General features: G+C 39.1%; 3 protein-coding genes across 3 annotated transcripts in view; all 3 read left to right on the top strand.

Annotated features, from left to right (window-relative positions):
* neto1l (neuropilin (NRP) and tolloid (TLL)-like 1, like) overlaps window positions 1–1,372 on the top strand; it is a 63,442-nt gene extending 62,070 nt beyond the window's left edge. The window contains exon 12 of the mRNA XM_061805845.1: window positions 1,242–1,372. Coding sequence (XP_061661829.1) covers window positions 1,242–1,287 — 46 coding nt within the window. The 3' untranslated portion in view covers window positions 1,288–1,372. The remainder of the gene's footprint in view (window positions 1–1,241) is intronic.
* A 785-nt stretch (window positions 1,373–2,157) lies between these two features.
* Window positions 2,158–5,937, top strand: timm21 (translocase of inner mitochondrial membrane 21). Its single transcript, XM_061805661.1, has 6 exons — window positions 2,158–2,599; window positions 2,767–2,829; window positions 2,931–3,028; window positions 3,612–3,685; window positions 4,378–4,483; window positions 5,424–5,937. The coding sequence occupies exons 1-6, from the start codon at window positions 2,281–2,283 to the stop codon at window positions 5,514–5,516; spliced, it is 753 nt and encodes a 250-aa protein (XP_061661645.1). The 5' UTR covers window positions 2,158–2,280; the 3' UTR covers window positions 5,517–5,937.
* A 117-nt stretch (window positions 5,938–6,054) lies between these two features.
* Window positions 6,055–13,331, top strand: si:dkey-118j18.2 (uncharacterized). The gene is made up of 6 exons (XM_061805662.1): window positions 6,055–6,203; window positions 6,284–6,447; window positions 7,148–7,229; window positions 7,312–7,471; window positions 8,420–8,552; window positions 11,168–13,331. Exons 3-6 carry the CDS (start codon window positions 7,210–7,212, stop codon window positions 11,386–11,388), a joined length of 534 nt encoding a protein of 177 aa, XP_061661646.1. The 5' UTR covers window positions 6,055–6,203; window positions 6,284–6,447; window positions 7,148–7,209; the 3' UTR covers window positions 11,389–13,331.
* The last annotated feature ends 2,591 nt before the right edge of the window (window positions 13,332–15,922 follow it).

Genomic DNA, 15,922 nt, shown 5'->3' with positions numbered 1-15,922 from the left:
GTTATTCAAACAATCCTTCAGGGCTGTTTTTTATGCTTTGTAACAATATTAATATTAAATAACAATAAAGCACCTTCTTTTTGTCGTTTTGTTGAACTTGTCTCTGTAGTAAATCTATCATGCATGCCTCCCATGGCTCACAGACATCATTATTGGTATTAAATGTATGTATCTTGTTTTCTTCTTGACTTATTCCAACAAATTGAAAATTGCAGGGTATTTTTATTTTAATCCACCAGAAATTCACTTTGCCTTTAATCAAAAGTTGAAGATTGCTGCTGGGATTATGAGGGTAAAACATTAACCACCGGGAGAGATCGTCTATTGTCAAATTGTTTTTTGTTTTTTTTTTTTTTTGGGGGGGGGGGTTAAAACCTGTCATACACAAATTACTTACATAGTACAAAGCAAGCATACTGTACATGTACATAAGATGCTCATTTATAAAATACACTGGAAAAAAATGTTTCTCTGCAATGTATCTGTAAACATTTATTTCTCTGCATATATATTTTTACACTTGCATCAAGTCTATAGACATAGTATTTCTTCACACAGTGCCCTTGACTCTTGCGATTGGCTGGTGACTGGTCCGGTGTTGCACTCACCATTGCCCAAAGTCAGCTCCAGCTCACCTTTGGTCCTAATGAGGACTGGTGGCCTTCAGCTGGAATTAAAACTGGCCCACTGCGCCACTGAGCGGGTCATCCATTTGAGTAGATGCCTCATTTTTCCTTGCGAGGTGTTCATAATTATGGGTTCCACCATGTGTCATGGTAGACGTTACAATACACAACACCTGGAAAGCAGATGTGGCATCTGTAAAGCTGACGATTGCAAGGACAAAATGCTCCTTGAATTAGACAAACAGATGCATAGATGCCTGGTACTCTCTGTAATTGAGTAAATAATTATATGAGAAAATCCCCGATCACTTTAGTTTCTTTAAACATTTTGTACTTTCCATTTATTTTTTTAAACATCGCTCAATGTTTTGAAACGCTATTCACATACTCCCTCTTCCACGTCGTGTGCTCAAAAACACAAAGTGAAACAGTGGTTTGTCTGCCAGCAAATTGATGGAAGCAGACATCTCAGTTCAAATAAGTAAGTCGGGACCAATTTATCACAAGCGGGTCTGGCAGCAGATTAAAAAAAAAAAGAAAAGGGGGAAAAAAAGCATGCAAGGCTCACTCAGAAAAGAAGGGAGTTGAAATAATGGTGTTTTCATTTCTCTACAGATACGTCAGAGAGATGCATCATTCGTCTGCATCTTGCCAAGTTTGACAGCATTTGGAGGGCTCTCCCTTGTGCAACTTCTGAGAATTAATATGGCTGAGTATTGTAGAGTGATGTGATTGGGGCAGGGCCGGGGGGGGTCTGTAATGTACGCATCAAGTGTTTTCTTTGCTTCAGACCACACAGGTGTTGTTCCTCTACCTGTGAACAACAACTGGCAAGGATGAACTAGCCATGGAACATTGTTAAATGACTGAAACCAGAGAATACCTTTAATGTAAAGTTGTTCATCATGAAAAAAAAATAGAATCAGGTTTTTTAAAATCATTTTCATGCTTCAATCAAACGTTTCATGTTGATTTCCAGGAAGTGTGCAGTGTGATGTCTTTACAGTATTGAGGTTGATGTGTGAAACAAAGTGATGAATGTCATCAATGACCCTTTATTTACTTGGCATGTCTGGGCATTATAAATCCTCAGTTTGTCACTCTTAATTACTGCATTGTATTTTTATTTGAGAGTCATTTGCATATTGATTTGATAAGAAAATGCTGGACGGAATATTTCAATAAACAAATGTTTACTGATTTATTGTGATGATTCAGTCGATCAGCAATATAGCCACTCATTCTTCAATGTAGCGAGAGAAGAAAATATCACTATCCCCACTAACACAGACACTCAAACATATTGTATGCCATCTATACACTCCACAATGTTCTACTTCATATTGAGCTAAAGCTGCTATTTTGCATGATAAAACACCACAAAACCAAGATGTCAAAAAATATTAAATTAAGATGATAATGAGCTTTGATGTAAAGAAAAACACTTTTCGTTTACTCACAAAAAAAGAACAGTGAAATCTTTTCCCCAATACAACTCAATCTCCCAAGATTCCTAGTGTATGACGTCATATATCTGCGCCTGGATTTGTTTGCTACTTTCCACGGCGCACTTTTAGCCCAAACTGTAGGTTACCATCGTTAATGTGACAGTAGATTTCATGCATTTAGTTTATAGTCAATATACTAAATAATAATGGCGTACATTCAGATATCGAAAGTCTTTTGTCGGAATTTAATGTCAGCAGCGAGGCAGACGTGCAGATTTTCAGAGGGCAATTGGTTCAAGCACACGAACAGGACGGAGTCTCAGTCAGCCGTGTTGAGGCTGACCTTCCACGGGAGACACCACGTCGAACCTGTTGCGTGTAGATATCTTCATTGCTCCTTGCAATCACGCAGAGGTTTTACTCTAGATTTCAGAGCAAGAAATAAAAGCGAGGAGTCAGACTCTGGACAGAAATCAGTATACAAATACCAGAGTGGGAGCCCAAAGCCCTCCGCCGCACGCAAAGGTAAACAAATACATTTTCGAGACATTATTTGAATGAAGCCTCTCTTTGATTCAACCTGCACGATTTGTTGTCGTCGAAAGTAACAGGTCAGAAGTGAATCGTGTATGTTGTGTTGTAATCACTTTTTAAAATGTATATTGTTTTGGTTTTTTTTTTTTTTTTTACAGTAAAAGAAGCTGGCCGCGATTTCACTTATTTGATAATTGTACTCATCGGGCTTGGAGTTACAGGTAAGTAAGACAATAGAGCATGTAGACAGGAGATTGTCAAATTAACAGGTATTTACTAATCGTTGAATCATATTTAATGAATTCATTCTTGTGTGTTTCAGGTGGTCTTCTGTATGTGGTCTTCCAGGAATTATTTTCTTCCTCCAGTCCAAATAAAGTATACGGGAAAGCGTTCAACAAAGTCAGATCAGACCCAGAGGTACTGAATGTGTTGTCATTCTAGAAAGACCATGTGTTTGTTGCCATGCAAGATTATTTTGGGTTAACTTCATTGCCTGTTATGAGGTGAGATACAATAGATGTAGATGATTCTCAATTTGTGGGGAGAGGACAGCTTGTTTATATATATATATATTCTGATTAAAAGTACCGCTATGCCTATTCTCATTTATTTGATGAAATGTATGTCCTAATCTGATGTATTCGTGCCAAGGAAAATGTTAGACAAGTGACACGAAATGTTACATTGCTGCTTTCTAGCCACTAGTGTACTCTGTAAACAAATACTGTGCATTTCCACTCAGCCTTTGGTCAATGGGCATCATTGCTTTTAGCGGTACAGCAAAGTCATTTTAAATGTCATTTTAAAATGTAATGCGGGGTACATGTGTTTTCAGATTTTTTTTTTTTTTTTTTTGACAAAACAGACATTTTTATTGTTCTTAATTTTGACAAAAAAAGATGGGTCACTGCTTTGCAACAACAGGAAAATGCAGGTGCCAGGGTGGCACCAGTTGAGAACCACTGCAATGGATTTACATTGTTCCTGATTGAAATTTCAGGTAATTGGTGCATTCGGCGAACCAATCAAGTGTTATGGTGAGACGACTCGTCGAGGAAGAAGACAGCAAGTCAGGTTGGGAATATGATTGTAGCAGCACATTCATTATGGTTACATATCTTGTTCATGTTAGTTGTTGATAAGGGATGAAACAGTTAATTAGTTTAAATCATGATAAAAGTGTATGTCAGTGTGTATTACAATGTTACAAAGTTAATTCATTCATGAAAAATACAGATAACTGAGAACTGTTACTGAAGTTCAGGTATCCCTGACTTCAGCTGTTGAGTAGCAGACAACTTCGTCTTCAGTCCTGTCATTGCAGGCATGAATAACTCCTGCGTAGAAATTCCTGTTGACAAAAAGCCCTTATATAATCTTTAATATAACCATCTTAGATTCAATGTTTGGGCCTTTTTGAATATTGTCAGCTCAAATAAAATCAGCTTGAAATAATTCTTGTAATATTATTCTGGTATAAATGGCATAAATATGTCTGGATATCTGGTAGCCTGATGGAAAATGCGCCATATTTTATTTCTTTTCTTTTGTTCTTTTACATTTGTCAATTCATCAACCAACTTTATTTTTTCTAATTCAAAAAAAATCTATTCAGTTTTGTTTTTGTAATATTGTAATAACACTAACCAGATTATATTAGTCATTATAATTGTCAAATGACGTTTTCATCTTGTGTCATCTCAATTTTCAACTATTTAATTTTGTAATTTGCAATAAATATAATATAGTGTGTGTTTCTACTGTAGTCATATGGAGTACTTGAAGGACGGACTGAAGCACATGAGACTGAAGTTTTACATAGAGGGATCTGAACCGGGCTTAAAAGGCACAGTGCACTCTGAATCAAAAGAGGTCTGTATTACTCCTCTGGTCTTTAAGAATAAAAAGCAATGCATTTGAATATCATACAAAAGTGTTTTTTTGAGTAATTAAATTCCAAAAATTAATCTCATTATCCATCAATCCATTTTCTTAGCCGCTTATCCTCATAAGGGTCGTGGGAGTGTTGGAGCCTATCCCAGCTGTCAACGGGCAGGAGGTGGGGTACACTCTGAACTGGTTGCCAGCCAATTACAGGGCACATAGAGACAGAATACAGCCGCACTCACGATCACACCTAGCGGCATTTTAGAGTCTCCAATGAATGCATGTTTTAGGGATCTTGGAGGAAACCGGAGTGCCCAGAGAAAACCCACACAAGCACAGGGAGAACATGGAAACTCCACACAGGCGGGGCTGGGATTTGAACCCTATGTCCTTAGAACTCTGAGGCCAAAGACTTAACAAAATGCGGGCCGCCCTTTTTCAACTACCATGATTTAAATTTTGCACGATATTATAATAATTGTTGGCACGGTGGATCGTCTGGAAAGCTTTGGCCTTACAGTTCTGACGTCCCAGGTTCGATCCCGGACCGACCTGTGTGGAGTTTGCATGTTCTCCCTGTGCCTGCGTGGGTTTTGTCCGGGCACTCCGGTTTCCTCCCACATCCCAAAAACATGCAACATTAATTTGAGACTCTAAGTTGCCCCTTGGTGTGATTGTGAGTGTTAACTGTTCGTCTCGATGTGCCCTGCAATTGTCTGGCAACCAGTTCAGGGTGTACCCCGCCTCCTGCTCGTTGACAGCTTGCATACGCTCCAGCACTTCCGTGACCATTGTGAGGATAAGCAGCTAAGAAAATGGATGGCTGGATTATAATTATTTTTTTTATTGAGGTGCACCTGTACAAAATACTTTATATACTATACAATATGTAACATGAATACAGCTTACTAATTATGTTTTACAGAATCCTGAATCTGGAAAATATGACTTCCGCTACATATTCGTGGACATAGACACATACCCAAGACGGACCATCATTGTTGAAGATAACCGATAACAGCGCCAAACAACAAAATGAGAGGACTACTTAATGGAGATAGTTCACTGGCTAATAATTGTAAATGTTATTGTGTATGTTGTAAATGTGAAAACAAAAGTAATATTGGTGATTAAAAGCATTTTAAACAAACACCAGTATTTACTTGTTTTAAATCACAAAAACGTGCGATTTCCATTCCACAATAACGGCTATTTAAACGTAACAAAGCGTCGACGGACGTAAAAAAAAATAATAATAATGTTTCCTATTGTTAGTGCTTGAATATGTTTGGAATCGATTAGTAATACTATCAAGTTGAAATAATCAAATCCACTGTACGTAGCCATCTATGACTCGCGATTGTTTGTGCTCCTTTGTTCTTTCTGTAGAACGCCTCAATTACTGAAAAAGATTTTTATCTCTTTAGTGTGAGTTTGTGCTATTATTATGAATAAAAAAAATGACCGCAAGACTGTCGCGTTTGTTGGAAATAAAATAAGCCGTTTTTTGTTGTCATAAAACGCAGTTCTTCACGCGCATTCCGGTGGTTAAATCAAGCATTTTCCGATTATCGCTGAAGGCAACAGCTGAAACACCGCCCACTTTAGTGGGCAGCACGGGGGTGTGCTTGGTTAACAATAATGCTAGCCAGGAAACGCAGGACGAGTTCGTTATTTTTCCTGATGTTGTAAACTAAACATTCTGGTAAGTAAATAGCTAGCTTTCCCGCGGGGCTGCGTTGAAAATGCTGGCACATTAGGTGATTTTCAGGTCCTTCTCCGCAGAATGGTTGATAAAAGGCGGCCGCCGCGACTGTTTGTGGCCTGCTTTCATGGCTTTTAACCTCAGCTGCTTCCTGGAGCTGCCCTGGCATCAGTCGTATTACCCGACAAGACGCAGCTAGGCTAACTAACTGTCTCCTGCTTCAAGGCTATGGCACAACATTAAAGTAAGTCCGCCTTATTTGTTCTGGGCAAAGTTCGATGGTTGGTAGCATAAGCTGCTAGCTTGGCTTTCACAACAGCTGTTTTTAATTGTTAAGCGTCAAACCTGTATACTGTACTGTATATTTACTCTATACATTCATATTCATGTGTCCGGGGTTGTGTTTTTCTCGCCTGGTCGGCTGGTGTGTTCGAGAAACATTGGCTATGATTCAGTAATTTTGTTATTGTTGAGTCAAGTGACGTTCTCAACGTGTTCCTGAAAATTTAGCTGGAAGCTGTCCCAATATAGACATAATGCTTACATCCTCCTCGCTATTCGTTAGTGCAGAATGGGTAAAGTAAAATTTTAGGTACTGTAAAAACAATTTCATTTTAACAACGTAACGTTTTTAAGTGTTAATAATGAATTTCTAAAAAATTTGTAACCAATACATTATGAAATACAAGACATCGTCTTTATGTGGTCCATAAATCATACTTTGCCCAACAATGCTCTTAAGTACTATATATATTTGTGAGCTTTTTGGGCATTTCATGTTTTTTTTTTTTTTTTCCCACTGATTTTTACTCTTGTCTAATTTTTGTTACACGTACTCAGCACTCCCAGTGAAATTGCTTTTGGCTAGTTATTAGAAAACTGACAACCCATAATGTTGTTGATTCTGCTTTTATTTGCCTTTAAATATTTGTATTTCCATTCAGAAATTGGCTGCATTATTCGTCAGCTATGAAAGCCACTGCATAGTGATAGAAGTCCCACCAAAATGGAGCTGTACTGGTATATGTGTGTATAGTTAATATCAATATTGATAATTATTGAGACCGAACGATGCACGGGCTGACTTTCTCTGTCCCCTTCTTTACAGAGTGGTCATAGTGTTCATCATCATCAAGATCTTCTTCTACGTATGCTGGTACCGCTCGAGACAGAGGCAGCTCGCCGCATACCTGAGCAACCCCCGCAATGCCCAGATAGTCATTGTTGGAGGGAGGGCGTATCTCCATCAGATGTGCGAGCGACAGAGTGTAAGTCCAGACTCAAAACAACATTGACGTCACATGCAGAAGTGCTGTTATACCTCCAGGCAGTGTTTTGGTCGACAATGACGAAATGAATTTATTGATGCCCCTTTTCTTTTGATGGTGACAGCATAAGCGTGAGAAGTAAACAAAGGTCTTTGATCACTGAATTATGATGAAACGTATGCCAGAATTCATCTATGTGACAAGACTAGACGAAAATGTTAGTGGGTGGTCTGTCAGATGTTCAAGATGCATGCTTTACAGCTGTAGTTTTCAATGTGCGTGTATATATATATATATATATATATATATATATATATATAGAGCATTCTTTTTTTTTTTTTTTAAACATTTCCATTTGGATTATTTTTTCATAATTGTACTATCCATATTTTAGAAACACTAACGCCTTTCTCTGCACATTACTGTCTGAGGAACACCACTGAGCAGCAACACACAATCGTGTGTGACTCATTTAAGGCATTTCCTGTTTGTCTTAACCTTCGCCCACATTGCAGTAGTTCTGACTAATGGTCACAGTCAGCGTCAAATTTTGCAGGATGGTTGCTGTATTTTGGAAATGAAAATCTTGTTAATCAAATGCACTCTAATTAGATGCTGATATCCATCAAGTTTATCTGTTCAGAAGTGTGCAGTATTGCATGTAGAGTACAGTCATCGTATTCCACGCCTAGAATGTAATGGGCGCTGGGTTGTCAAATTTGTAGATTTGTGACCTGAAGCAAACTGTTACAAGAACATTCAGTATTCTAACAAGATAAAGAACAAGATGTGTGCAGTAAAAACAAAAAAAAAACATTAAATGCTCTCATCGTGTTCTCTCATTTTCCACAAATACTTCAGGCATTGAATAGCATGTATGCCTCTTTATTGTGTGTATTTTCTAATAGATGTGCAATTGACTTAAAAATATTTTCCCTCCCTCCACAGCAAACCTCGCTCTGGCCAAGCTGGTACGGCGTGCCTGATGACCTGTCACAAGAAGAGCCCTCCACAGCGCAGCCACCTGCTCTGGCCTTCTCCCACATGGACATGCCACCACCTTATGATGCCGTCTCTGGAGGTAGCACATCCACTTTTGCCTTGAAGCAGGAAGAGTGATTTAGGCTGCTGGCTCTTTACAGCTTTCAAATACAGTACACTACGACAATTGACCCCTCCGTACAGGGCACTTAACCACGCCTCCTGAAGTTACGTCACCTCACGTGTGCTAACCTCAGACAAACAATTAGCAAAAATGGCAGCGCAGGAAGAAAAGACTAGAGCGAAATTGTCCGATTTACCAGCTGATTTCTCACTAGCATTCTTAGCGAATAGTGAAATATCGTTGAAAAGCAGACAGCAGGGCTTCAAGTATTTCTGCGAGGGGTATTTCAATGGTATTTACATGGATATCGACGGAGAAACCATTGATATTAGCGCAAGATCTTTCCGGAGTCAGAGGAAGACCGATAAGCCACATAATATAATATATCATAACCCAAAGACGAATTCATCACTGACAGTTTCCTATTTTCGTGTTACCTATCACACTTGTGTGCAGAATCTGTATGTGTATCTGTATAGCCGTTTGTGAACCGCCGTATGAAGGAAAAGAAGAAGGCGAGGCTTGATTTACGAGTTGTTTCTCTCGTTTTCTTTGTGTAACGTCACGCGCTCCCCTCAATAATTATTCTTGAATTAGTGCCGAACCTACGCAAGTCCCGACCGAGTACGACAACCACTACTTTATAGTGTCCTCAAACATCCTTCCTTCAGTCTTGGTGTCTCGGTGCACGTCGAAGGCTTTTAGGACTCGCTAGTCCGGTTTAGCTTAGCTCGGTAGCCGCCAACACAGACACGTTTGTGCAGTCAGATCATCGCAAAATATCGCTCAACACAGATCAAATGTGTCAATCATTCACACGTAGCTATGTTATGCAAGCGAAGAACTGCTAATTCATTTATATGAGACATGTATTGAAAATCAAATATAGGGCTTACCTTCGTGCAAACATATCTGTTCCGGTTAATTTTAGATGGATTCAGTTGATCATACGATCTTCCACAAAGTTTGATCCATCGAAGACATTTTTCGTACTCGGTCTTCTGTTCCGGTTGATTTTAGATCGATTCAGTTGATCATGCCATCTTCCCCAAAGTTTGATCCATCGAAGACATTTTTCGTACTGGGTCTTCGGTTTTGGAAAGGGTACGAATTGTACTCCACCAACTAGCCTTTCAGGATACCTGTCGTCACTATTACAAAGTCCGTGACTATACCTCTTAACCATATCTATTGTTAAAGAACCTAAATACGTGATAAAACGCTAACAAAAGCTATACTGGAACATGCAACGTCTGAGATAATAGCGGACGCCAACAAGGGGCGTGGTTTATGCAGATCTCTGGCCTCTGATTGGTCAGCGACGCGGATGACGCAATTTCTACGGAGGGGTCAATTGAGATACCAAATTTGAAACTCAATAGTATACCCTTGACATTTGCAACAAAGGTACTACAGTATAGCTGGAGAGTGCAATCCATACTTTGTCTTCTGCAGAATGAATAAACCTGCTGTTTGACTCTTAATAGCCAAAAAAGTAGGTAAATGTCCTCCCAGTCCAAAAAAATGAGTACAACAAATTATCTGGTCTCTGACAAAGTTCTTCAGAGCTAAAACAGTCAGTTAAAGCATGTTAAATTAGAATTTAAATTGTGTTATGTTAAATGTTAAAATTCTAGGTTGTTCCTTAAGAAATGATAATTTATTTCACGGTGCTCATAACCTGTTTGTTCACACAAGGGAAAGAGATTTACTCATCATGAAAATTCCATTTTGACATGCTAAAAACTGTCAACGGGAGGTTTTACAGGTAATGAACAATTCTGCCAATGGGTACTTATCATTTTAGAGAGAGATTAGATGGTCTTTTCTTAAGCATCTAGACTCAATTTAAAGAAAGATGGAAAATGATTTGTCCAGGATTTGAGGATTGAGATTGAGGATTTAAACGGTCACACATAGCATGGCTTTCTTTGTGTATTTCAACACTTAGTGTACTGGTTTAAAAAAAAAAAAAAAAAAAAAACTCCTTCCATTTTGACTTCATGACAATACCATGGGATATGTGTGTGTACAAAAAATATAAATATAGAGTCATGGTCTGTAAAGAAGGAAGCTACTCTTAATTACTAGATTAAACTGTTGATCAATTTAGATTATCCTATGATACGTGACCATATAGCATAAAAAAATGAAGTGATGCCCAGTGGGATGCATTGTGGTCGTCTCACATTTGGGCTGTCACGTTGTGTTTGAAGCCATCCATGACCTCTAGCTTTGTAACTCTGCTCACGTTTGCTGACTGCCTGGAAGCGATATGAGTCCAATCGTGTCACAAAAGTCAGCTTCTTGGTTCAGATGTTGGTAATAAGAACAACAAATCTAGACTTTGTCCAGGAGACAAATATAAATTTTTACTCATCACAGTCATGGGTAAATGACACTCGAGCCCTCAGTTTTTGTTTACCTCATAGCTTTCGTCTTGTTTTATTCAATGGAGAACAAGACGTTGGTAATTTCTTAGTCTTGTCCTTATTTTACGTTTTGCTTTCACCACTTTGGTGCAGCTATAGCTGTTGTGAAAGCGCCATTATAAATGAAGTTTAGTTATTTCAACATGCTTTCCTTTTCAGAGGACGATCTGAAGCCCCCTCCCTACAGCGAGTGTGCCCACGACGACGAGGCTGACGCACCTCGGCCCTCCCCTCACACACCTCTCATCTCTGAGGGAGGGGCCTCGAGTAGCTCCAACGACGCACCGCCCCCTTACACACAGTCTCCCTTGCCACAAGCCCAACAGCAAGAAGGCTCAGCAGTCCCCACGCAGTTGTACTCTGAGACCATGTCCGTCTAGTTGAAAACCAATACCAGTTTGCCTTTTCCCAAATACTGCCTTGCTACAGTCAAACCTCAGCCTTGCTTAGTTGGATCGCACTGGACACCAGCTTGTACGTGTCTTTTGGAGCCCAGTTATCTTTTTCCTACTTTTCGACATCCGATGATATTGCTTGTAAGAGATATCAGCAAGCCCACGTGCCTCAAAACCTGCCTGTAGCAACCTCGAGCATGACAGCTCAGATGTTAAAGCTCCAGCAGAGTCAGACAGACTGAAGAGAAATACTGTTCTCACTTTCAAGTGTAGCATAAGTGTAGCACATGTTATACATCTTTGAATGGCATTTGTGGAAATTAGCAAACACGTGCCCATTCTTGACTTCCACTTATAGCTGAGACATCTTTTCGACAGTGGTTTCTTCCAAAGCATGTCAAACCCAACAAATCCATCAAGAAGACATTATATTTTAAGGTAAATTACTGCGGGTGTTGCCTTTACACACAACCATGTTTGAACTAAAGTGTAGAATTATACATTTCACAATTAAAAAAAAAAAAAAGTTTAGATCCCCGTAACTTTTTTTTTAAAACTCTTTCAAATATGGCAGGATTGTGAATCGTAGTCTTTTTCTGTGGTATCAAATTTAAATTCAACTTTTTCACTTTCCATGGCCTTTCAATCAATTGTGATTGTGTAAAGAGACAATATCATGAAACCTCTTCATCCAAATACTTCTGGTCCTATCCGTATGTTTCACGCAAGACATGCTAGCTTTCAAAGTACTACTTGTGAAAAGAATTTTTTTATTGAAATGAATTCTGGATTCTGTAGTGTGCTAACGTTCTCCCGACAGGGGGCATTAAGGAGCAGTTTTCCCATTTTATTCAATACAGCTCACTGGAACCAACCGTAGTGTTCCCGCAATTAATCTGCTTATTGAGTGTCATTAGCTGGCTGTGATGTGTGGTTCTGTTTACAGGTGAGATAATGCAGTTTTCATAATGTTTTGTCGTTTGTATGAACTCAAGTGGCAACATGTGATGTAATCCAAGGTTCTGTGCCAATGATAAAACTCATTTATGGGATTAGTAAAAATATTCAAAAGTCTTCTGAGACATATTGTGATGACTGAAATTGCCACACTTGAACTCAAAACGGTAATGAAAATACATAGTTTTATCTTTATATTTTTATTTTTTTTAGGGTCATGAGCATTTTAAATACAAATTAAAGACAAGCCAAAAATATTTGATCAATTTGCAACCCACGTGAGTCTACCGCAGGTTGGTGCACTCAATTGTTATTACCATGCTATTTGCTTTTCATATCGCTGCATTACAAACCAAACTTTGCTTAAAGGTCTGCGTTATTTTTATTTTTTTTTTTTCAGCCTTGAGAAATTCACAGTTTTAACGGTATTTGTAATTCTTTGACAATTGAGCGTTTAACTTGTTACGATGACATTGTTTTGTATTGTGATGACATCTAATCCTGTTGTCCTTTTAAAATGTAGCTTTGAATGCACCCACGTGATGCCCAACTGCTTTGTACCCCCTCATCAGTATCACTGTCTAATGTCACCCGGATCCACTTCTACTTCCAGTGCATTCCTAGTACAGCTCAATCATCAACAGATCATGTTGTGGCTTTGTGATTTATGGCGGTGCCTTTTTATTTTATTGTATTTTGGGGGCGCGGTGCATCTTTTACATTAAACTTCTCCATAATACTTTAATGTGATTGACCATTTTAGAAGTAGCACATTGATGATGTTTCACCAAGGATTTTTGTAGATGTGAATGTACTCCACGCTGCACTCACTCCACATAAACAAGATTGCTGAGTCTCCTTCTGGAGTTGGTCCTTAGTGTAAACCAGCCTTTAATTCAATTTACAGGGTATTGATTACTCACCCAACACGCCAGAACAAATCATTCAAATAAATCTTTGGGAACATCTGATACTCAGATCTCTGATTGATTGGTAGAAGGGAGTCGGGATCAAAATTGGTCCAGTTTTCAGTGTGTTTTTTTAAGATTGTCTCTCAAATATAGCATTGCAAGTCTCAGACGCTGTCAGTATTGATGATTCAATTTCTCACAGGGTCAGCAATTTATCTTGTGACCAGTGCGTCTATAATAACAGCTCTTAAGGTGCTTCCAATACCTTTCAGCTCAAGTTCCAATAAAAACATTCATCCTTCTCTCTGTAACTCTTAGCTTAGTTTTAACGGCATTTAGGTAATTCAGTTGGCGTTGCATTTGTGTAGATCCTCCGCTAGAGGCTAGTGTTGCTCCATTGGCTATTGACACTTCCTGTTGCTCAGCTCTATTGGCGTCAATGCATATACTGTATATTGAGTGTCACTTTTGTATACCTATCCGGCGTGACCAAAAAAAAAATCTCTAAAATTGCAAATGCTGAATTGTGCAGGTGGTCCATATATTGTGGCTGATACTTAAGTTAATTAAATTCCTTTTTTTTAAGTGAGATAATCATTTTTTTAATTCATTATGAAAGAGCTTTTAGCCTTTCATTTTGAGATGAAGATCAGGAGGCCTCGAGTAGTTGTGTTCATGTGCAATATTTGCATTTTGAGAATACAGCGATCCATCTTGTGGATTGCTTTACTAATCATAATATTTCACCACCTTAAGCAGCCGCATAATGGATAAAGCACACTCAAGTATATTTATTGAGCCCCTTGCAACCTCATTGAGGTCCCCTGTAAAATTGAGGAGGTGGAGGTAGCGTAACTGATTAGTTACGCCGTGTTTCCTGTCAGAGATGTATTACACTCGCAGACCTTGGATGCATACGGTACGTGCAGTAGTTATCAAACTTTGAGTGGCTTATGCAGTAGCTCTGGGGAAAAGACACACCTTGTGATCTAAGATTAAAGCTACATCATGTGTGAAATGAAGAGCACATTTCAATGTTTAATTCACTGCTGCATAGGCTATCACTATTTAAAAGTACATATATTGTTGTTGTTGAACAGCTGGTTTGCTTTCACCCAAGAAGTTGAATAGGTAATTTGAAGAAGAGAGGAGGTGTGTGTGGGGGGCGGGGGGGGGGTCTCATTACTCAGTTTTCCCATGACTCTATGAAGTATCTGCATATCATTTAGGAGCTAATAGATTTTCATCCCAACCAGATGCCTGAGCCACCTCACCTGGGTTCTTTGGATCCGCAAGAGCGGAAGGTCTAGTCTCCCCCTATCTCATGGAGAGCTCAAGCAACTGTTTCACCACGGTGTTCATTACGGACAATCCGTGAGGAGCAGAGAAGTCCAACATTCCTGGTCATTGTCGTTGCCATGTTAACAGTGAAGTCCCACAGAAGAGTAAAGGACTCCTCAGAGGGGATGGTCTCCAGTACCCTCGCCAAATACTCCCAAGAGGGACAGTACTCTGAGCAGCCACACAGCTCACATTCACTTGACCTCCTTGGCCCCTCCCAAAAGTGGTGAGTCTAGGGGCAAGGGGAGTTTCTGCCCAGACCTCACTGGGGGTAATCCCAGCCACCAGGTACCCACTTCCCATTTTTGTTGCCTGTTACTTTTCAGATTTGTCTTGCCTTGGTTTACCAAGTAAACGTCTTTCAAAACTTAAAACAAATTATTCAAACCTCATGAAGAGTGTCGTTGGTGCCAAAAAAATATATTTTTTCTTTCCTTTTTACTTTTAGTTCAGTGATTCATTAAAATAACCATCTTTCACAGTGTCACAATGAGTTTTTTGGCAGTGGTTTTCTTGAGTGCTTTGACTATCCAGCGGTCAAAAAAAAATGATGAGGGTTTATCTTTTATTATTGGTTCACCGCTGAGAGGTTTGTGGTGATGGTTCAGGGGGGGAGCCTGTCGACATTTATTGGAGCATTGTAATATGCAGTCTGGTTTATTATTTTTGTTGTCCCTGCTTATCCCCCCCACCCCCATCAACCTTTGGCAAATCATACCATATTTTATAGGAAAAATGCAGTTTCTCGGTTCGAGGAGTCATTTTGTTTTTGCTCCAAATAGAAATTTACGAGTTTGTGACTTTAATCCTCTGGTGGCTTCATCTATAGGATGAAAGGTGAAAATGAGAAATTGTCTCCTCTCAGAGAACCTGTCAGGTGTCAGTCACCACAGTGACCTGTGGAGCAAATCATCCATCTATGCCAACATTCCTATGCATTTGGCTCCAAAAACTCATTGAAAATAAACATGACGAGAATGATGTAGAGAAGGATGTGATTTTTTTTTTTTTTTTTTAAGGAAGCCTCTTCACCAGAATTTACTTAAATGTTTGACTAAAACTCCCAGTAGTCATAGTCCCCAGAATGACTGTTGCAGCATCAAACTGTTGCCTTTAGTCATTTTACAGGTAAGGCTTTATGGGTAAACAATAAAGTTTACGATGACATGGGCAGCAATGAATTCGTAGTATACATAAAAGTTTGAAATGTGACCATCATCACTTAGATTGCATCCATTGCGTTAAAGTGAAGGTTTAGCAATGAATTCACGCAAGAGAGCCGCTCTACAGTGACAATCATTTCTGACAAA

Source organism: Syngnathoides biaculeatus, chromosome 19 (genome assembly GCF_019802595.1).
Source record: "Syngnathoides biaculeatus isolate LvHL_M chromosome 19, ASM1980259v1, whole genome shotgun sequence".
NCBI classification, from domain to species: domain Eukaryota; kingdom Metazoa; phylum Chordata; class Actinopteri; order Syngnathiformes; family Syngnathidae; genus Syngnathoides; species Syngnathoides biaculeatus.
This window is presented reverse-complemented; position numbering and strand designations above follow the sequence as displayed.